General features: G+C 46.1%; 1 protein-coding gene across 9 annotated transcripts in view; it reads left to right on the top strand.

Annotated features, from left to right (window-relative positions):
- The window catches only part of NIN (ninein), a 66,534-nt gene that overhangs the window by 19,683 nt on the left and 24,847 nt on the right, over positions 1-22,004 (top strand). For 8 of the 9 annotated variants that reach the window (XR_009725619.1, XM_061354620.1, XM_061354621.1 and 5 more), the window contains exons 5-17: positions 4,851-4,890; positions 6,287-6,477; positions 7,618-7,764; positions 8,332-8,499; positions 10,676-10,812; positions 12,208-12,348; positions 12,523-12,697; positions 13,578-13,688; positions 14,462-14,551; positions 15,835-15,988; positions 16,320-16,441; positions 17,804-18,330; positions 19,083-20,387. Coding sequence is in view for 8 of the 9 variants with exons in the window: in XM_061354620.1 (XP_061210604.1) it covers positions 4,851-4,890; positions 6,287-6,477; positions 7,618-7,764; positions 8,332-8,499; positions 10,676-10,812; positions 12,208-12,348; positions 12,523-12,697; positions 13,578-13,688; positions 14,462-14,551; positions 15,835-15,988; positions 16,320-16,441; positions 17,804-18,330; positions 19,083-20,387 (3,308 nt within the window). In the remaining variant the exon portion in view is untranslated. The remainder of the gene's footprint in view (positions 1-4,850; positions 4,891-6,286; positions 6,478-7,617; positions 7,765-8,331; positions 8,500-10,675; positions 10,813-12,207; positions 12,349-12,522; positions 12,698-13,577; positions 13,689-14,461; positions 14,552-15,834; positions 15,989-16,319; positions 16,442-17,803; positions 18,331-19,082; positions 20,388-22,004) is intronic. The other variant, XM_061354626.1, reaches the window with a different exon arrangement.

The following is a 22,004-nucleotide window of genomic DNA, read 5'->3' as shown; positions in this document are numbered from 1 at the left end:
CCCAGTTTGCCAAGTATTGTTGATTTAGTGCTGCATGTTCAGGAGCGCACAGTGGGAGTTTTCCACTGGAAAGGAGGAAACTGTGCTGCTTTCTTCGCTCATCTGTCTCCTGGCTTCACTTGTGCTTTCCTAAAGATCTGGGGGCTCTGCAGTCATTGTACCCAACACTGCATGGGGAAGTAAGGGAGAAATTTCCAGGTTTCCAGTGTTATTCCTATGCAGCTGAGCTTAAAAACTTTATACATATATATATATATATATATACACACTTTTTTTTTTTTTTAAGGCTTTTCCACCAGAGCCAGCTTCCTTATCCTGTTCTCTATGATGCTTGCTCACCACCACAGGGATGCTCATCTCTCTCCTGGTGCTGGCCCCATGGGTTGCCCTGACCTTGAAATCAATGTTAATCTCCCCACAAACCCCAGGGAAGCTATGTTCTTGATGGGAGACGTCCCTCTAATCTTACTTCTCTGTTTTAGCTGTCAAGGAGGTATAAAAGGCTAGTCTATTAACAAGGTCATTCAATTAACCAGTACATAACCACACTGTGCTTCCTGATGGGAACACTTGGCTGCACCTTCTGGGGTGGATGGGATGGTTAATTCTCTTGAACCTTAAACAAACCACAAGCTAATTTTGTTTAAATCCCCACTTGTCAACTTTATCAGCATTGCTGTCTTATCTCTGAAAGTTGATTCTCTTGGTATGCACAGAAACCAGTTGTTTGAAGGCATAGGGGGTCCTGGGGCTGAAATGCTGGGCAGTGTTGGAGACTCCTGATGCATTGACTTCTTGGTACTCACCACAATTAACAGCTTTTGCCCAGTTTTCTCCTGTTGCACCATAAACATGTTGTCGCCTGCATCTGCAAGGCTGCCTCTAGCGCAGGGTGTTTTGCTGGCCTGAGAACTGGGGCAGTGTGGCTTAATTGGTGCTTTCTTTCAACCAGTGCCAATTAAAAGGGCTCAGACTCTGTCTGAGAGGCTTCCTTCCCCTACTCATCTCTGTAAACAGGAGAGAAGAGGCTGAAGGGCTGGTCTGTGTGTGTGGGATCGGCTGCCTGGAGGTGCTCTGTGACCTCCATCCCTGGTGGCTTTCTAGGGACTGGACAAAGCCATGACCACCTGGGTGTGAATTCAGCATTGACCCGGCCATGGGCAGAGAGTGGTGTAGGGATGCCAAACTTCCCTTTGATCCACATGAGATTGTCCCCATGGATACTACTAGGAATATGGGTGGTGAGAAACAAGTGGCTTTGGCACTGTTATGAATGGGGTGCTAATGGAGCTGCAGCAATGAAAGCCCCTAGAAATGCAGTGTGAAAGTTTGTGGTGGTTAAAGCTGTGCATGTCCAGCACTTGAGCTTGTTTGTTCCAACTTCTTGATACAAATGATGGATCTTGGTGGGCTTGGGAAGCACTGACCATTTCCTTTCTGCCTTGTGTTAGACCTGGTAATGATCTGCTCAGTGGTGGTGATGCAGGGTTGGGATGGGGAACAGGTTTGGTGGCCATGGGGTACCAACCCCAACCTGGTGGTGGAGCAGCAGCGTCCTTTGGCTTGTGGGTTTGCAGCAGCACACCCCTGTGTACACAACCAGCCATGGCCAGTCTTAAGGCAATGCTCACTTCCAACCTTCAGTGCAGGGCTTCTATCATCTCTGCTTCCCCAGCTGCTTCCTCTGCTCTAGGAAAGGTCAGTCCTACTTGCAGGCTGTAGAAACTGCTGTCCTGTCCCAGCTCTGTCCCTTCACTGACCGCCAAAGCCACTCACTCCCCAGACATGTGTGTGCTTGCTTCTGCATAGGGTGGTTTCCAGCATGGCATGGCCTTTTGGAGCAAAACCTTCCGAGAGGGTCAGGCTTGAAGCTTTCCGTCTTCAGGTCCTGCATGTACAAATGTGAGGCTCGCAAAGGGCAACTGTCCTGTAAGGCTGGGATCTGAGAGAGCAGCTCAGGATAGCGCTTGCCCCACACAAGTGCATTATTGATGTGACTCTGGTGCTTTGCAGCTGAAGGCAACTGGCAAAGTGGGGTGTGGAGAGTTGCTGGCAGAAGGGGTCTGTGCTCTGGCTGCTCAGACGGGGGCACTGACCTCTGTGCACGCTTGCAGGGAGGGGAAAACCAGGGTCCATCATCATTGATGCGCAGGCTCACCTTGCCGCGTGCGAAGCAGAACAGGCTCAGCGTGTGCTCCTGATCGTCGTTTTAATTAGCAATATATTCTGGCAGAGAACAAAGGCCTGTCTTGCTGAAGCAGATGGCAGGGGGAGAGAGGTTGCTGCCTTATTATGGGGAGAGGCCACTGTGAGCAGACAGCACAGGCTGCAGATGCTAGCCTGGGCTCCAAGCTGGAGGGTAGCGAGCATTGAAAGCCACGGCCATCTGCTCCTCAGCCCGGCCAAGCACGTGCCTGCCCAGATAATAATGCATTCCTGGGATCTGCGCTCTGCCTGGATGTGTGTGACCTGCATCCAGCTGTACCACTGCCGGGGCCAGGGGAACAATGCTGTGCCTGACATTGGGATGCACTGTCCCTCTGCACCCATCCCAGATCTGCTTTGTCCTCCCACTGGCGGTGGCTGACCCTGAGTCCCCACTGCATAAAGGGACCCCCTTACCCTCCATAGTGAGGCCCTGGCATGGGGTGGGAGGTCACATGAGCTCCCCAGGGTCAGTGTCAGGGGGTTACCAGCCTGTAGCACACACACACGTGCACAGCCCTCCTGTATTCAGCCTCTTCAGGTTGTTGGTGTTCACAGAGTTACCTTGTGCTGCGGTTTGGGGTTCTTGGTTTTGTAAGTCCCCAGCTTGAGAGGGTCTGGTGCTAAACAGTTTTGATCGGATTCTGTATTAAAATATATGTTGCTTATGCAAAAATACTTGGACATAGCAGTGGATCCCACTTCTGAGCATCACTGCTCAGATTCCTCCTCGGTGTCCCCCCCAAAGACAAGGATGAGTGGCTGTGGCGTGGCAGCTCCGTCTGGCACCCAAAGGTTCCTTCTCTCAGTACAAAGTTGGCTGTTGCACATGCACAGGCACCTATGGGTTGAGCTGGGCTGGTGCCAGCTCATGCATTTTTGGGAACACAGGCTATTTTCTGTCTTTGCACTTGGTAGTTCAGTGGTACCTGTTGCCTCAGCTCCTGCTTTTTGTGTGTTCACCCTGATGGTTTATCAGGCAAACCAAGAATCTGCCACGTGAACTCCTCCATGGTGGTGCTGGCAGGACAGCACTCGTTTGGGCCAAAATCTGTAGATTTCTAGTGCAGTATTATAGGTGTTCTTGGCTTTCTCCAGAGCATCCAGCAAAGCTGCTGTGACTGCTTGCCTCGGAAAGCAGAGGTGAAAGCTGCCTCGCTCCATCTAAGGGACTCCCTGATTCCTGCTCTGTGACCCTCCCCAAAAGCAGAGGGGTACATTGGGACACTGCAGCAGCAAACAGCCCTTGCCTGGTCCAGGAGATGACACAGGAGCGAACAGCAGAACTAAAAAAAGGTCTAGTGAACTAATCCAGTTTCCATGGTAACATTGTAGATTAATGGCTTTTAGCTGTAATCTGAATGAGATGCATTGAACTTTTATATGATGATTTAGAGCCTCTTTATGTCCTGGGTGACTTTGACTTCAAATCCATCAGTCACATGCATGCAGAAGTATCCACTTGTAACAGTGGAGAAGTGACATCTGCCGCTGGTGCAGCTATATCAGGAGTTAATATCACTGAGCATTGTGTGTGATTAAATACCCTCGGCTGGGATGAGGGTGGTAGAAACATAACAACATGTAGTACATGAGGAAATCGCTTTAAACGATGTACTTGTGCCCTGCTCCCAGTGTCCCTGAGCTGATGTGGTATTGCCACAGAGGAAGCAGGATGGCTTAAGACCAGCAGATAGTATGTTGGGGTTTTGTTCTGCCGCTAGCTCAGTGGAGAGCTTGTTGGCAGTATAGTTCTGTCTCCTGACCTAGAGCTACAGCTGGTGGAGGTGGTTTGGAATGGGCTTGGCTGAGCATGTGCCAAAGTAGGGGAAGATAGGGTGCTGGAAGGAAGGGACAGCCCAAATTCAAGTAGTGGCTATATGCAGCCCATGATCATAGAGCTACAGACTGGTTTGGGTTGGAAGGCACCTTAAAGCTCATCCAGTTCCAGCCCCCTGCCACGGGCAGGGACACCTTCCACTAGACCAGGTTGCTCCAAGCCCCTGTGTCCAACCTGGCCTTGAACACTGCCAGGGATGGTGCAGCCACAGCTTCTCTGGGCAACCTTTGCCAGCACCTCAGCACCCTCACAGTGAAAAACTTCTTCCTAATATCTAATCTAAATCTCCTGTTTGTCAGCTTAAAGCTGTTCCCCCTTTATCCTATCCCTACATGCTCTTGCTCCAGCTTTCTTGTCAGCTGCCTTTAGGTACTGGAAGGCTGCTGTAAGGTCTCCCTGGAGCCTTCTCTTCTCCAGGCTGAACAACCACAACTCTCTCTTCCTGAATTTTTATCTTGACCACTGATACCTCTAAAGACAAAGCAGCGTGGTTTCCTTGGAGGGCAAATCTCTTCTTCCCTCCCCATCAACCTGCTGGACTCTGATCTGTCACCTCTCGAGGGTCATTTGCAGGGCTTTAGGCATCTTTCTGCAGCTGTGGTTTATCCCCATGAAAGAGCCTTGCGTGCCAGAAAAAAAGAGCATCAAAGAGCCATGGATTGCCAGGCCAGCCTGAGGGGAGTGGGGAGATGAAAGCCTGGCGGCGTTGCTGGAGCCCTGTAGCTCATGCTGATTGCAGAGTCTCTTTCATATGGGCGATGTCTTGCAATAATAATAACTTGGGAATCTTTTGTTTTCTCCCCAGCACTGGAAGACGCGAGACAGCGAGGAGTATGAGGCTGAGGGTAAGAGCAAGCAGCAATACTTGCATGTGCTTACTCTCTTTTCAGCTTTGAAGATGAATCAGAGGGGCACACTAAATGTCAGGCTATCTGGGTGTGCTGAGCAGTCCCAGCTTGGTGTGGTGCAGAGTCTGACAAGGTGCATATGGGGCAGGCAAGCCCCTAGCTGGGAATTAAAGGAAAAGTGGGGCTTCTTGAAGGTCAAAGTCTTGTGCCTTAGCCCTTCTGCCCTCTTTTATTCCTGCTCCCTGATGCAGAGGCTATCCTGCTACAGGTGCTTCTGGTCTCCCTGGCCTCAGCACCCCCAAGAGCGGGTCCTGGTCCCTGCTCCTTCCTGGGGGGCTCCTGTAGGAGGGGATGGTAGGCACTAGATGTCAGTGTGGACCAGTCATTAAATATTTCCTAATTGTCCTACAAGGGAGAGCAGGGTGACCCCCGGGGTGATGGTCGGGGTGACAGTTGGGCTTTGGCACCAGCCCTCATCACAACCTGCAGCTTGCGAAGGTATGTTTATAACTAAGCCATGCAGCTTTTAATCGCTTCAACACCTCTTCTGTATTTCAGCTGCACTCTAACACCTACTCCATCCAAAGGGACCAATTTTTGTGTTCTTTTTTTTTTTCCTTAAAAAGTTACTTTTTCAGCCCCAGGATGAGGTAGCGGATGCAGGGAGGTGTCAAGCTCTGGCTGGTTTGTGTCTAGTAGCATTTGCAGCTGGATGAGGCTGCACTCCAGGCATTTGCTGGAGGTAGAGGAAGTGTGTGCAGCTGAAGGCTATTGGGTTTTGAATTATTTGTTTTATTATTTTCCTTCCCCTGAAGAAGTGTTTGGAAGTATTTCTAGATCAAAACATACACTACAGCTTACATTCAAAGGGGATGGGAGTTTCGGAAGCACCGCTTGTGAACTGGCCTTTATGGAGACAAGCAACCATTGAAGTTCTTGACCTAGTCATGGTTTGGTATGGGTATGCAACTTGCTCAGTCCTCTCCCTTGACCTTATAACTGCCCAGAAGAGGAGGGGCTGGGTCCCTTCTCCATCCATACCAGTAGCCAAGACAGCAGGGGTATGCTTCTAGCTGCCAGCCCAGGTTGGCAAAATGCACTTTTCCACAATCTTCCTGGCCGTGGTCCCATCCTCACTGGTATGTGGGGTTCCCTCAGCTCTGGTGGCACATGTGAGTTGAGCGCTGAGCAGGATCTGCTTCTTCTTGTAGAGTCCAATAGCCATACACTGAAATAATGAGTGTGCTCTGAGGGGGATGGGGTAAGGCAAATGGTCCTGTGGGGTCTGACAAACAGCGAGGGATGCTGTGCCCGCTGCGGCAGCAAGTCCCCCAAGCCTTCAGCTGTGTGCAGTGGATGGGCAGAAACCAGAGCAGTTCTCTCCTGTTTCCAGGGCAGCTCCGCTTTTGGAACCCTGATGACTTGAATGCCTCCCCTGGCACCTCACTGCCTAGCCCGGACTGGATAGAGGAGAAACTGCAGGAGGTCTGTGAGCACCTTGGCATCACCAGGGATGGCCACCTGAACCGGAAAAAGCTTGTTTCCATCTGTGAGCAGTACGGGCTCCAAGCAGCAGCTGGGGAGGTGAGTGGCCATGTGCAGACCTGCTTGCTCCATGGTGCACATCTGGGTTTTGGCATGGCCCCCACAAAGTCTGTCCTGCGGGTGACTGCAAGCCTAAAGCACAAGTGCTGGTTCATAGGTCACCACTTGGAAAGTGGTTTTCAGCCCAGCTTATGGTTTTCCAGTGAGGCTGTTGGTGTCAAACCACCAGACATGGGAAACTGCTCTGGTAGAAGGCAGCTGCCAGCCTTACTATGCAGTGTGCGTGTCTTCTCATGCAGTCACAGAGTAAACTGGAATTTAAAACATATTCTAGATTCCAAACGTGTCTCCTTAATCCCAAAAATCTTTGAGCTAGACAGTACATATTAGTTAAAATATTCAGAGCTGGTTGCTTTTGACTTTGTTGAGGGCCTGCAGGCTGTTTCTGTCCTGCAGGAAAAATTCATGAGAAAATTATTTCTTTAGCAAAGAAGTTTGTCGCCGATTTATGGTGAGTTTTCTTAAAAAAAAAAAAAAAAAGACTGATTTGTATTTTAAAATACGAATTGTAATAATTTCCTTCATGAAACGTGTTTCTGAGCAAGTATTCCTTTGCAGCATTCATAATACAATGTTTTCAGGGTATTAAGGCACAAAATGGAAAGAATAAATTGTAAGTGAAGAAATAGCAAAGGACTAACCTTAACGTCTCTGGTCCTAATAAGGCTGGTCTTGCTTTGCAGAAAGCAGACTGCCCTGAAGCATACAACAGATTTATTAAGACCTTGCAGTGCTTTACTGTGTGTTTTGCCCGGTCACTTCAAGCTGCTGGGGGTTTGGTCTGTCTCACCACCTTGCACTTGAATCCTGAGGTGACTCTGTCTCAAGAGCAGAACGAAATGAGGTGTCTTCATGCTGCCTCACAAGATACGGAGGCTTCAAGAGGACCAGGAGCTTACATCATTCTACAGGCAGGATTTTCATAGTGTGTGTGGATCTACAATTTTCTATATGAAGGTTGCTGTACCAGTGTTAGGCTGATGCAGTGTAGCGGGCAACTCTTGCTTTGCCTTTTTCTTTTGCAGAGCCTTGGGAATAGGGTGCTTTCTGCTCTGCCAAATTGTTACCATGGTGGTTTTGGAAATAGCAAATGTGATTTGTATCCCCTGCCACTTGCAGGTGCTTGAAGAGGTACTCCATAACCTGGAGCAAGATGGCACCATGAGCATAGAGGACTTCTTCTATGGCTTGTTTAAAAATGGAAAGCCACTGACGCCCTCAGCATCTACACCGTACAGACAACTGAAACGACACCTTTCCATGCAGGTGGGAAACTGAGGTGGATCCTGGGGTAGAGGCAAGAGCAGGGGGGAAGTCCTGAGGAAATAGCTCCTAGCTTGCCTCCTGCTTTTCTTCCCCGTTTGTCTCTGTGGTGGGGCAGCTGTGACTATTCCTCAAAATGGGGTAGGCTGAAGACTGTGGGCATGCAGGTCCCACATATATTCTCTAACTATTTGGGGGATGGGGGGCGGAGAAGAGTTTGGAATCTTCTACCTATCTTTGCTTTGAAGCTGAGGGCTATAGCAAAAGCACCTGTGCATATGCTTCCTGCAGCCTTTTTAGGGGAGGTGACGCTTGAAACCAAAACCAGAGAGTGCAAAGCACTTTTGGAGCATTGAGGACACTCCAAAGTGCCTGGTTGTGCTGTGGTGCTGGGAGGTCAGCAGCAGCACTCCTGCTGGGTATTTGCTTGGCAGTGAGGAAGAGCAGACTTAATCCTTAATCTCCAGAATACTGTTAGTGAAATTACATTTCCAAGCCTTTCTCGTCACGGGGTGGGCAGATGCCTGGCTCTGCCTGTGCCCCATCACATCCTCTCCCCTCTCTCCACAGTCCTTTGATGAAAGCGGGAGGCGCATGATCACCCACTCTGCCATGTCCAGCACCATTGGCTTCTGCCTCTTCTCCAGCCTGGATGATGGGATGGGCTATGGCTGTGTGGAGGGTGTCCTTGACTGCTGGCACCAGGAGGGCATAGAGAACAGCCAGGAGATCCTGAAGGTAACTGACAGCTACATCTTACCTCTTCTGTTTGCCTTGTTTTTTTATACCCCAGTGTAGGATGCTGAACTGTAGCCAGTTTACTTCTTTTTTTCATTTCTTAGAGTTCCCAGTGCTAGTGAGAAGAGTCTAATCCCAGAGAGCTAGAAGTGAATGATAAAAGTGTAACGTGACTTCCAGCTTGGCTTGAAGAGGTCACCTGTATTCGTAGAAAGCAAATGATAAGTTGACTATGAACCAGCAGTGTGCCATTGTGGTCAGAAGGGAGAGTAGTATCCTGGGGTGCATTTGGAGGACTGTGTCCGGCAGGTTGAGGTTCCTGTCCTTGAGCCTGGTGAGGCCATATCTGGAGTACTGTGTCCAGCTCTGGGCTCCTCGGTACAAGATAAGGAGCTGCGGAGTAGGTCCAGTGGGGGTCACAAGGATGATTGGGAGAATTAGAGCATCTTTCTTATGAGGAGAGATTGTGGGAGCTGGGCCTGTTTAGTCTGGGGAAGAGAAGACTTGAGAGGGGATCTCATTAGTGCGTATAAACATCTCAAAGGCAGGTGTCAGGAGGATGGTGCCACACTCTTTTCAGTGGTGCCCAGCAATAGGATGAGCAGTGGCCATAAACTTAAACACAAGTTTCACCTCAACATGCGGAAGAACTTGTTTACATTGAGGGTGGCAGGGTGCCCAAAGAGTCTCTCTGGAGAAGTTCAAAACCCTCCTGGACTTGTTCCTGTGTAACCTGCTTTAGGTGGCCCTGCTTTGACAAGGGGGCTGGACTACATGGTCTCCAGAGGTCCCTTCCAACCCTAATGATTGTGCTTCTGTGAATCTAAATCCTTTACCTCGCTGAACAGCTGCTCCTGCAAACCTTTCAGCACTGGGATGTCCTGAATTATGGCCTGTGCTGAGTGGAGGGACAGAGCTTGGAAACCTTGCCCAGTCCTTAGTGTTTTATTATACAGAGTAAAGGGTAATGGGGGGTTGCAAATCAATCACCTGAAGTCATTCTGCCTGCCCATCTCACTAGAAGCTGTGGCTGGGAGACGATAGTCATGTGTAATTCTGAGACCATCACTGCATTCCCAGCAGCAATAATGGCAGATTTCTTTTGGCATTTAGTGGCTGTGTGGGTATTGATATCCAGGTGGTAATAAACTCTGCCATTGCTCAGGCTTTAAAACCTACTTGTAGACCAGTTTGATAACATGGTACTACTTACAGGGGACTTGTGTGATACGCCTTCTGCTTGTTGCTTTACTCTTGTAAGTTGCTTTGATGACACTGATGACAGTGTTCACAGTGTTTCAGTCCCACTGCCAGCCCTTCTGTGCTCCACTTTGTGTTCCTGAAGTTGAAGGAAATGAAAAGCAGTTGAAGGAGAAAAGAAGGCTGTGGGGAGACTTTAAGGCAGCTTCCAGTGGCTAAAGGGACTGATGCAAAAACCAGAGAGGGACTTTTGACAAGGGCCTGTAGGGATACGACACGGGAAAATGGCCTTAAGCTTAAATAGGGTGGATTTACATTAGATATCTATTAGGAAGAAGTTCTTCCCTATGAGGGTGGTGAGGCACTGGGGCAGGTTGCCCAGAGAAGCTGTGGCTGCCCCATCCCTGGCAGTGTTCAAGGCCAGGTTGGACAGAGCTTGGAGCAACCTGGTCTAGTGGAAGGTGTCTCTGCCTGTGGCAGGGGTTGGAACTGGATGAGCTTTCTGGTCATTTTCAATCCAAACAATTCTATATGATCGATTCTGTATGATTCCTTACTCTGTGAGAGGTGGGATACTTGCTATCAAATACCTCCTACAAGGCTGTTTCTGCATTTCTACTGCAAGAGCTGATTTTGTTTAACATGAGCATCTTCAACCACTTTCTTGCAGCATTTGAAGACATGAGAAGGGTGGTGTAGTTATGTCCTCTAGAGAATTAGTAGTTTTAATCAGGCATAGGCTTAATTTCCTGTTGGTCTTGCAGCACAGCCAAGACACTTTCCATCTCCACAGCTGTCAGCAGCTCTTTAACATAGGAAAGTGTCAGAGATGTCTGGTTATTGCCCCAAAGACATTTGTGACAGATTAGTTTCTTCTGAGCCTCCTCATTTTATTCTGTCACTCCATGCACAAATGTCTTCAGGCTCCTGAAGGGCAAGAATGCTTGTTCTGCTCTAACAATGTGGTGTTCTGCAGGCTTTGGACTTCAGCTTGGATGGGAAGGTGAACCTGACAGAGCTGACGCTGGCTCTGGAAAATGAGCTTTTAATAACCAAGAATGGAATCCAGCAGGCAGCCCTGGCAAGCTTCAAAATGGAGATCAGACACTTGCTGTAAGTCACCCAGATTGCCACCTCTGCTGCTTCCTCGCTGCCTCTCCCTTTGGCCAAGCAGACGCTTAAGTAGGAGCTGATTAATGATGGTTCACAGCATTTCTCTGAGGGGCATTGATGTGGTGCTGCCCTTTCGCTGGAAGGCAGAGCTCTTTGCTAGCTTGGTCAGAGACTTTCAGTGCTCTCGTTTTGCATGGTTAAAACACTCAAACCCAAGTACTGCAGAAAAATAGACTTAATAAAATCCAAGCAGTAGGCTGTTCCCAGAGCCCCGCTCTGCGGTCTGGAAATGGTCACTGCAATCTACAGTTGTTGATGGCCAAGGAATGCAAACCTGAAGATGGAGGCTGGTGCAATTTGATAAGCAGTACCTTTAATATTAACCGATTTCTTGCAGTAGCATTACATAGGTTTTGCCATGTGATAAAGGGATGGATGAGGTACAAAACCACCTTGGATCCCTGCTTTTTTCCTCTGAAAGTCAACATGGTTTGAATTTGCACTGGACTTGCCATGCAGGCCTCTCTATTAAGAGAGCATAGGAGATGAGAAGCATATTCCCCTGTCTGTATGTTTAATATAGGAATTATATGCATGTGCTACTGAACTCAAATATTTCTTCATATAGATACCAATGGATCACCTTGTCCACCACACTTTGGAGACAGCCACTCTAAGCATTGCACCCTCAGTTTTGCATTGGTTCGTTCCTCTTATGTAACTGTGGCATCCGTCTGCCATGTGCATGAACTCCAGTTGCTAGTGGTGTTTTGTTTGTACTGTAAATCTTTGAATAGCTTAGATAATTATCAGCTTATGCATTCAAACCCATGCAACACCACAGATGACTTTCACTGGTCATCAAGACTGCAAGGTCATTAAGTCATGTTACTTGTTGGCTCACCACTTGTGCTTGCAAGTTGCCCACTTTGCTTGTATGAAAAGATGAGGTTTTTGTTGTGCTTGCATCTACATGTGTAAATAACTTATGTGTGAAGAGATTTGTTGTCAAGTTATCATCAAGAGAACTGCTCAGTGTAGCAGATCTTACCAACTTATGATGAAAACCTGGGTGGGTGTAGTGTAAGGGTGAAGTGGTAAAGGTAATAAAACAAGAGAACAAATAAACGGGCGGAAAGTGGCCTGTCAAAATGGCATAGCACTGCAGTTTAGGGGTCTAGACCACAGCTGAGGAGTTCATGCGTTGAGGTCTTGTGGACCTAGGAGGGGATGTCCAGAGCTGTGTGTGCAAGTTCACACCTAATGACTAAATGCATTTGATAAGACCCTTGGAGAGCTTTCTGAGCTGTTTTTCTCTTATGAGCCTTTTGCAAGGATCTTCTTTGGGGGAGCTCTGAGGGATGACCTAATCCAGACCAGCTGTGCTTACCCTAGGGAGAGAGCTGACCAAGTGGCCAGAGAGAAAGAGAAGCTGCGGTCGGACTTGGAAAAAGCTGAAAAGTTGAAATTCCTGATGGCCTCCGAAGTGGATGACCACCATGCTGCAATTGAGCGCCGGAATGAGTACAACCTCAGGTATGGTATCCCGGTTCATCCCTCTCCTCTTTGGCATCGTTGCCACAGTGTTTCAGGGACTCAGAGATGGAGGTTAGCAGCTTTACACCTGCTTATTACCACTGAGCTTCATTTGCAGCATCACTGGCTGACTGCTCCTTTTAAGAGCTCTTCTTACTTCCGGTGCCTTTGTAGGAAGCTGGATGAGGAGTACAGGGAGCGAATTGCAGCTCTAAAGAATGAGCTCCAGAGAGAGCGGGAGCAAATCCTGCAGCAGGCTAACAAACAGCGCCTGGATCTGGAGCAGGAGATAGAAAAGCTGAAAAATGATGAGAACTACATCCGCGACCGCCTGGCCCTTTCCCTGAAGGTAATGGGCACTAAATACGGCTCTCTTTTTCCCCCAAAAGACAAAGGATGCCCCCAAAAGACAAGGGGAGCACCACTTGCAGCATGGTCCTTGTTGAGGAGATGTGTTGCAGTGCATGCTGAGCTATCTGAAAGTAATTTCAGCAGCAACATACAGGCCTATCTATGAGAACTGGGTTTTTTAGGTCACCTTGATAGGTTACTCCTTGGATTAATAAAGCTCCAGTTCGAGTTTCTGCTGCCATCAAGTGTAGAGTGTGCACGCGTATGGTTATCAGAAGGGCTGTGTGCCCTGCTGGCTGTTTGGCTGTCCAGCCAGGAGCTAATTTCTTGACAAAGTTTAAATTGTTGTTTTAAAAACAGACACACAAAACCCCTCTTAAACAAGCTTGCTGCTATCCCTTTTGATGATTTAACTGCTGCCTAACGCAATGGCATTACTCACCCATGACTCCACAGATTCAATTCCTGTTCTAGGTATTTTTTTTTGTCTGCTGCTGATCATGTAATTAACTTTTGCTCAGTATAAAAACAAAATGTAATCAGTAGTGGTGTTGTCTTATGAACACAGGAGGGAGCTGATGCACCCTTACAGTGTTCAGGTGGGAAGCTTTATAAAGGGGGTGGTTGTCCTGTGAGCATCAGGGTCATTGTAAAATGTTCTTTCTAAAGAAGCCAGCTGAAAGGTGAGAAGAGCCAGAGGAGCGCACACACTTGCTGTCCTGCTTCAAGCAGGAGGGTTGCATGTGCATGGATTCACAATTTTTGTCTTTGGCTGAAGTTTTGTAGCAGTGTCATGCTCTGATTTGACTGGGAGAGTGTGCTAAAGGCTTCTTCCTCCTTCCAAATCTGAGGCTGTTGGGGTGGTTTCTTGTTTGCAGAAAAACAGCCGCCTGGAAAGTGAGCTATTGGAAATGGGAGAAAAACTGTCCAAGTATGAAAGTTTGGCAAGCAAACTACAGAGGAACTTGGAAAACGTCCTGACTGAGAAGGTAAATCCTCCTCTTCCCAGTATGCTTCCAGAATTAAATTGCTTTTTGGTTACTGCACTCAAGCTGCCAATTTAATACCTGGAGGCTCTTGTGGTCCCTATCCAGACAGTACCAAAGCACAGCCTGCTTTTTGATGTGGACTGCCTGCCTCACTTCCAGTTAAGGAAATTAGAGATACTCCATCTTAGTTGTAGTTTTACACTAATTAACAGCAGGGAGCCTTACGGTGAAGCAATCATCCTGCAGACCTGCGGGGATTTTGTTCCCCAGCACAATGTTTTGGATAGATCTAATATGCAGGCCCTTTCTAGGGAAGATGATACAAGAGGTGTATCTATGCTGCATCTTAAGTGAAAAGTGAGGAGAACAGCTGATCATGGTTGTATCACAGTAAACTCATCAGAATAACAGCTTCTTCAAAGGCATTTTGGGGTGTGTGTGACTCTATAGGCAGAGGCTTGAGTACTGTGATTCTAACCTAGAAGCTATCTTCCAGACTTCTTTAAAGCTGGAATTATTTATTAAATTGAGATGTGCATATGCTAAGATAGAAAGTTGAGGTCTGAAATAAAAGTTAGCATGAGAGTTATGGCTAGTATCTTCTAAGGAGGTTGCTCTTTGTCCCTTACCAGCAGTGAAGCAGAGCTTAAAATAAGATAAACAGAGGGGAGGGGGTGCAGGCTGCCAGGCTGCCTGTGGATGGCACCCAGGTTTTGATGAGCAGGTGATGTGATGGGTGTAAGAGTAACTGTATTCTGTTTATGCCATTTCAGTTTGGGGACCTGGATCCCAGCAGCACAGAGTTTTTCCTGCAGGAGGAGAGACTGGCACAGATGAGAAGCGAGTACCAGCAGCAGTGCAGAGTAAGTGAAGTTCAGGGCTGGAGACCTGGCACCTGTCTGTCCATGTTCATCAAGAACATCCTCACTGCAGACATCAGCACAGAGCAGCAATAGAGTGCTGCTGAGTGTTTTTCCTGGCTGAGCTAAAAGGATGAAGTTCCATAAGGGAGGGCTGGGATGGGGTCTGTGGAGCCTCCTTCATTCCCCAGCTGTACATCAAGCCTGACTTCTTGCACAGTTGTGCACTAGCATTTTTTTTGATTTATGAAATAATCTTTGTCCTAATTTGTATCCAGAGTTGCAGGAACTCTACATTAGAAATAAGATATAGCTCAGTTTTGCTGGTTTCCAAAACAGTAGTGTTTCTTAAAACTGAAAAGGTAAAACTTGTCTTCTCCTCTCCACATCTTTTATGGCTGAAATACTTCTTTATGGGGGGCCTGCAAGCTGTCTATTTACATACCTGTTTTCTGATGACTACAATGGTTACCAGCATTTGGCTTATCGGTTCTGCATGATCCTTTTCACTCAATAAAGGACTGCCTTGGCAAAAGGTTTTCTAAATTGAAACAGAACAGTAGCAGTTGCAGTTTAAAGGCAAAAATTGTCTACAAATATTCATCGAATTGATTTTGATAAAATGTTGCTTGAATATGCAACTGATTGTCTTGAGTACTGGCAGATATGAATCAGGATTTGAGGTTTATTTTCTGAACCTTTCCAGTCTTCAGAATTGCATTTACACATTCAGGGATTCACATTCCTCAGTAAATGCTGTTTATCAAGCTGAGCGCATGGCATCTGGCACAAACACTCAGGATATTCCATTGGCAAGTGGGCAGAAGTACCAGATGGTAAATGCTGTAATGAGGGTATCTCTTTCCTAATTTGACATTTTTGCTTCTGATTTGATTTTTCAAGTAGATGGAGTTTGAGGGGGTGTTTCTTGACTGTTTGAAAATGTTCCTAAACTGCTGTTTAAAAAAAGGTCATCAGAAGAAAGAATAAAGTGAAAGGTCCTGGAGCATGATATACTGTACAGGCAGAATATACACAGGCTGTCTGAAGAAGGTTCTGCTCTTTTAGTAAAAAACATACTTGTTGCTTGCACATGTTGTAACCTGGAGAAGGGTGTTGTTTTGCAGGTAGGAGGATGACTAACTCTGGCATCATAGCAGGATTATTGACGAGTCTTTACCTACTGTAATTCCCTTCTAAATGTCTTATTGTGGGAGTGTGTGAATGTACAGCTGCTGAGCTGTCTTTGGTTGCTTTCACTCAGGCTTCTTGTTCCCCTCTTTCAGGAGCTGCAAGACCAGATAGATGAGCTGCACTCAGAGCTGGAGGAGTACCGTGCCCAAGGCAAAGTGCTCAGGCCTTCGCTGAAGAACTTGCTGTCGGAAGAGTTTGACATTGATATGAAAAGTCATGGCAATAGTGGTATTGAGCCTGACCAAGGTAAAGCACATCTCCTGTATAACGAACTTCTCTGCTGTAGGTATGGTAACATCTTAGAGGCAATTAGTAAAAACTTTCTCAAACCCACACAGTAAGACTCAAACACCACCTCCGTTTTGCTGTTTAATGTGGAATATGGCTGTTGTACTATCTTCAAAGCTGAAATTAATGTTCGTAGTTTTTTGTCTGTGTGTGCAGTGGGAACGTAAGAGCTGCAAGTCAGCTCCCTAAACAAATCTAAATTGAGGAAACAATTCTGTTGAGAATGTATCTCTTTGGCCTCCAAGGAGATAAATATATATATATATATATATAATTACTGTTTTTGAAGGACTTGGTTCAGAAGACTGCAACCCACTGAATATGAGCATAGAGGCAGAAATGGCTATTGAGCAAATGAAGGAGCAACATCACAGGGATCTACATCACCTCAAACAGGAGCTTGAAGACACAGTAAGCTATTTTAACTTAAAATGAAGCTTCACCCTTTTTTCAGTCTCTTCAGAGGTGGAAGGCTCTTGAAGAAGGACTTTTAATTCCTGGTCAAATTATAATCTTTATGTGAACCTGAGCCTTTAGCTTCCCTGCTCCTTCTTCCCATGGAGGTGCACTGGAGAAGGCTGAATGAATGCTGTGGCAGATACACATGCCACCCACCAGCTAAAGAGAGAGCAGTGAGCTGTTCCGAGGCAGTATTGCATTTCCTGTAGTGAAAGCCTGCTGTATCTGAATTAGCCGCTTCATTCCTGCTGGCATGGGATAATTGTGGGTTAGAAAGGCTGCTGGCAGGAGTCTTCATTGCTAAATGCTATGCTTGTGCAGCCTGGTGGCGTCTGCTGAAAACTGCTGTTATGATACGCATGCTACTGAAAATGGGCAGTCAGCTTCCTGTTTCCTGTGTGTCCATCTGCGGTTATCCTTGCCATGCTTGCAGAAATATCTCCATTGGTTCTACGTGGAGATAGACTGGGTCTGGGTGGGCTTTGAGGCCCCACTGTAGTGCCTGGGGTGCTAGGGTGAGCTGGCAGAGGTCTGGACATGGCACAGCATGCCCACTGCCAGCCTGTGCTGGCATCCCTGGCAGGGTCACAGTGTTCCTCTGCAGGTGAGGTGCACTGGTGTAGAGATGGCCAGACTCATTCTGTGGGAGTCAGTCCAGGAGCAGAAGTTGGGGGTCCCATCAGGCTTCCCCTGTGTTTATCAGATATTGTTATAGGACTATAGATATTCATTTCACATATGGCGTAACGAAAGTACATTGAAACTGTATTGTGCTGCAGCTGGGATGGGAGTGGGGAAAGGGGGACTGATAAAAAATCACCCCAAAATAATTACTTTTCCTTAAGTATTTGTCTCCTATCAGTTTGGATTTTTTTGGGTTTTGGGTTTTTTTTTTGGGGTTTTTTTTTTTGTTTGTTTGTTTTAAAGGGCAAAACAAAAAAAAACACACAAAAAAATCTGCCTCCAAACCAGAAAAATGCACCAAAAGTCATCGGTGAAATACAGTCCACTTGCACTTTGCAAAACTGACTTAGGGCTTCAGAGTAGTCAGTGACTTCTCTTTTCACAAATTCGTTTAATGGAAAAGCATGAATTTCACTGACTTCTATGTAATAATCATTTTTAACCCACCAAGTAAGAAATTAAGCTAGGCATTAGCATTCTTTGCAGGGGAAATCAATGTAAGGTGCTAATGTGCAAATCAAAATATTCTGTAGAATATATGGAAACATTTTGTGCAGAAATGTTGAGAAAACATTTCTGTAGAACATTCTGTTGAAAACGAGCCATTCCAACCTGGTTTCCTTTTTGTAGGTGAGCCATTATGAAAAGCAGCTAGATGAGACAAAAATCCACTCTGAAAAGCAGCAAGAAGATATGAGGAAGAAGTACACTGAAGAGATGCATGTCATGGAAAAGCAAATAACTGGTCTTAAAAATCAAATCGTAGAACTGCAAGGAGAGGCAGCAGTGCTCAGAGAACAGCAGGAAAAGCTTGACTGTAAGCACAATGATGAGAAAAACAAATTACAAATGCGTTTTGATGAGGAAAAAGCCAATCTGCAAGAACTACTGAGGCAGGAGCATGAAGAAGACATTAGAGCCAGACTGGATCAGATAAATGAGAAGTTTAGTCAAGAACGGGAAGAACTGATTCAAAATGGTGTCTGGGTGGAAGAAAAGATGAGAGTTTTAGTGCAGACGCTGCAGGAAGAGAAGGTAGAGCTGGAACGTGGCTTTCATGAGCAGCTGAAAATGATGGCTGAGGTGCATGCCCTGGAGAAGGAAGAACTCCAGCAAGAGCTGCTGAGGAAGCATGAGCAGGACCTGGAGGAGGAAAGGTAAGTGTCACTGCTGGTAGGGACAGTGGTGGCATACACTGACCTCAGTGGCTTGGCATGGTGACCATGAACCTAGTGCAGAATTGACTCCTGATGTTTAATTGAAGTACAAACTGTACAATGCTGTTATGTGTTTTATTCCACAACACTGGGGAACTGTCAAGGGGTTGTTTTTCTTCTGGCCTTTCTTAAGCAGGTATTTCATATTGATTTTTTAACTCACACAGATGCAACAATAGTTTTAAAACATAACCAGACATTAGTGACTTGAGTCTCTGCTCAGGATCTCTGTGCTTTACAAATCCCTGCTTTGTACTTGTAAAGCATTTGGGTTTTCAGACTTCTTTTCTGAAGAGGTAACAGGTTGGATGATAAATGCTTTTAGCTAAGATCAACTGTTAAAAGAAACTGAAACCCTCCAGAGATGACAGGGAGTGATGGGGGTAAGAACATCTGTGCCTACAAATCTTATCACAAGAATCGAAGGGCATATATTGTACACCAAAGCTTTCCTGAGGATATTTCATGAGTTACACTTTTCCAAGGCAATTAGGTTTTTATTTTTGAAAGGTTCAACAACTTGCCTCAAATTTAACTTTGGCTCTCAGAAACACCCATCACGTAGTACTTCATCTAAAACTCAGGGAAAAAGTGGGGGTTTTTGTCAGCTTGTTTTATTCAACCTAAAAAGCCATTTGAATCTGTTTGAGTTAGCCCAGAGTTTAGTAATATCTTATGCTAACCATGTTTAGGAAAAAAATGGGAAGTGACTGTAACAGGAGAGCATCTCATGTGGAAACTCCGTTTTCTGCCAGCACACAAACACTTGTGAATAAATACGAAGAAACAATCCAAAATCTGGAAGGACATTACCAGCGAGAGCTGCGTGAACTTGCTGAACAGCAAAGAGAGGCGAAATCTCAGTGGGAGTTTGAAAAGGATGAAATTGCTCAGAAGGCTGCTGAAGCCCACGAGCAACTGAAGGAAAGTCTGGCAAATGAAAAGGCCATTTCTTCTGCCCTCACCCAGGAGAAAGATCTCCTGGAGAAAATCTTCAAGGAAGAAGTGAACAAGCTTGTGTGCGAGAGGGAGCAGCTTCAGAAGGAGCTGTGGGATCTGAGGAGTGCTGCTGAGAAGCAAGAGAAAAGGCTGAATGATGAAATAACACAACTCCAAAATGACCATGAGAAAGAGCTAAAGAGCAAAGAGGAGCATATATCTGTGGTGGAGGAAAATGGGAAGCTGTTTAGGCAAAAGCTGGAGAGACTTCACAGTGAATATAAGCAAGAGAAAGAAGACCTCAATTCCAAACTTCTTGCTTTGGAGAGTTTAAACCAGGACATTTGTGTAAGAGCAGAAACAGAAAAGGCCAAGATGAATTTAGAAATCTTAAACCTTCAAGGGAGAATACAGAAATTGCAGTGTGAGACCCATTGTTTTTCTGCACTACAAAATCGTTATAGGGTCCTGGAAAATGAGTATACAAACGCAAAGAGCAGAATTGCTGCTTTTAGTGGTATAGCACCTCTGGGAGATGATGTGGATGTCCTCTTAAATCTGCAGAAAGTGCATGAACAAGCAGTGAAGGAAAATGTCAGAATGGCTGCTGAGATAGTCAGGCTGCAGCACAAATTGCAAGCAGCAGAGCAGGAGATGGTGCAGCCTCCCAGTCCTGGCTGCTCCTACTCCAGCTCAGAACAATCTCAGCTGCCAGATGAAATGGATCCCATCTTTCAAGAGTTGCCCAGTGACTGTAACAGTGCAGACAAGGGAACAGATTTGAATGTCCATTCACCTTTGGAGGCTGATTCTACAGACCTGGAAGAAATGACTGAGATGGATTCAGAATTGGAGAAACCATGTGTTAAAGCCAGAGCAGGCAGCCATGCCTTCAAGGTGCAGGTGTGTCAAATGCAAGGAAGGAAAGCAGCACTGGAAGCTGCTCTGGTTAACGCAAATGACATGCATCTCCACAGAGAGAGAGAGGAGAGGCAGACAGTGGAGCACAGCTTACAAAGCACATGCACTGAGCTGCAGCAAAAAGTTGATCTTTTGAGGTAACGTACACTTGCAAAACTTCGTGGGAAATGTGCTGCTTAGAAACTAACCTAGCATCCCACTTGTTGCTTTGTAGCCACCTGCTTGCTGTATGGCTGCTGCATTAACCACTGTAGTTTAACTCTGATTAGAGATCAGTGCCTTGGACTTGTAACTACTAGCAAGCAGGCTGTTTAATCGTGGATAACGACAGTTGAAATGTGTGACTTACTCCTCTCTGACCGTGACCTAACATGAACGGTAAAACAGGAGCAACCTGCCAGCTGTGTTGTCTGTGGATGTAGTCACCTTTTCAGTGTGTAGTTTATGGTACATCAGAAACCCCTGTATTTTTATGTACAACATACTATGGTAACACTTCCAGAATGCTTTTATCTTTTACTAATATCACTTCTTCACTCAGTTTGCACCCTCCTAGTACTCAGTTACTTGGAATGCTGAAAATGCTTCTGTTTTTTCCAATATTTAAGTTAATACTCAAGAGATATGGTAACTTTTTCCCCAGCAGGTGCACTTAGTGTTAGGAATCCATCAGGTATGTAATATGGTAAATACAATTATAACACAGAGAATATAATAGGTTTTACCTACTTGTTTATAACTGCTCTATTATTTTGGGGGGGTTTTTTTTGAGGCCATGTCATATTTTAAACATTATTCTCAGACTAATTTGTAACCCAGCACTATACCAACTACTAGAGAGAAAGTTAACTCTATCCCAGCTGAAACCAGGATGCCATCCACTCCCTATTTCATACCATTCACATCATGACACTTCCCACACTTCCCACCATCACCTTTACCATCTTTAGATGTATAAGTGTATATATATACACACAGAGATCATTCCCTTAGTCTGTGGGCCATCCCTACAAAAGTGGAGTTCCATGATCTGGGACTCCATCTGTCATAACAGTTTCTCTAGGCAGAAAGGATGGATGGTGTCTGTGTTGGATTGTTGCACGCTGAAGCTCATTTTAGTTCCATCAGTGCTGCACTGGTCCAATTTTATCAAAGTTCATTCTTCATTAATGGGGTGATCAAAAGGGAGTTAGGTTTAGATCCTCAAATCTGAAGCAGTGGAGATGGGTACCACAAGGTGTCCAGCACAGTGATGGATTGCTGCAGTAAAAGCACTAATATTTAATGTTATTCAGCATCATACAGTTTAAGTAATTGGCTATTTTAACCCAGAATCAAATCTTTTTGAGGTACACACCGGACTTCCCCATCCTCTGCATTACCATTCAAGTACACCCACATCCTTGAGCAAAAGTGATCCCATGAGTGGGTTTGCCTTTGGCTGAGGCAGGAATAACCCAGACTGTCTTCCCCAGCAAATTCTTTATGTGCACCACAGGAACTTTACCCCCTTCTATGGTATGTAGGAGTTTTGACTGGGCTTGGCCAGCCCGGCTGGCAGATCTTAGTAACTAACCACGTGACCTTTGCTAAATGTGTATTCCAGTGTTCGAAAGTTTGGGATGGGATGACATCCATGCAGCCATTTTATTTCCAAAAATTGGATCTCCAATGCAGGTCCCTTGATCTTACTCTGTTTTAAGGCAAACCAGCTTTCAGAAGGACCTGGATTATTTTCTTTCTCAGTGTATTGA

Source organism: Neopsephotus bourkii, unplaced genomic scaffold (assembly GCF_033783945.1).
Source record: "Neopsephotus bourkii isolate Nb327-2 ecotype Australia unplaced genomic scaffold, CSIRO-AGI_Nbou_v1 NB_740, whole genome shotgun sequence".
NCBI lineage: Eukaryota > Metazoa > Chordata > Aves > Psittaciformes > Psittacidae > Neopsephotus > Neopsephotus bourkii.
Note: the sequence above shows the minus strand (reverse complement) of the source record. Positions and strands in the feature narration are given on the sequence as shown.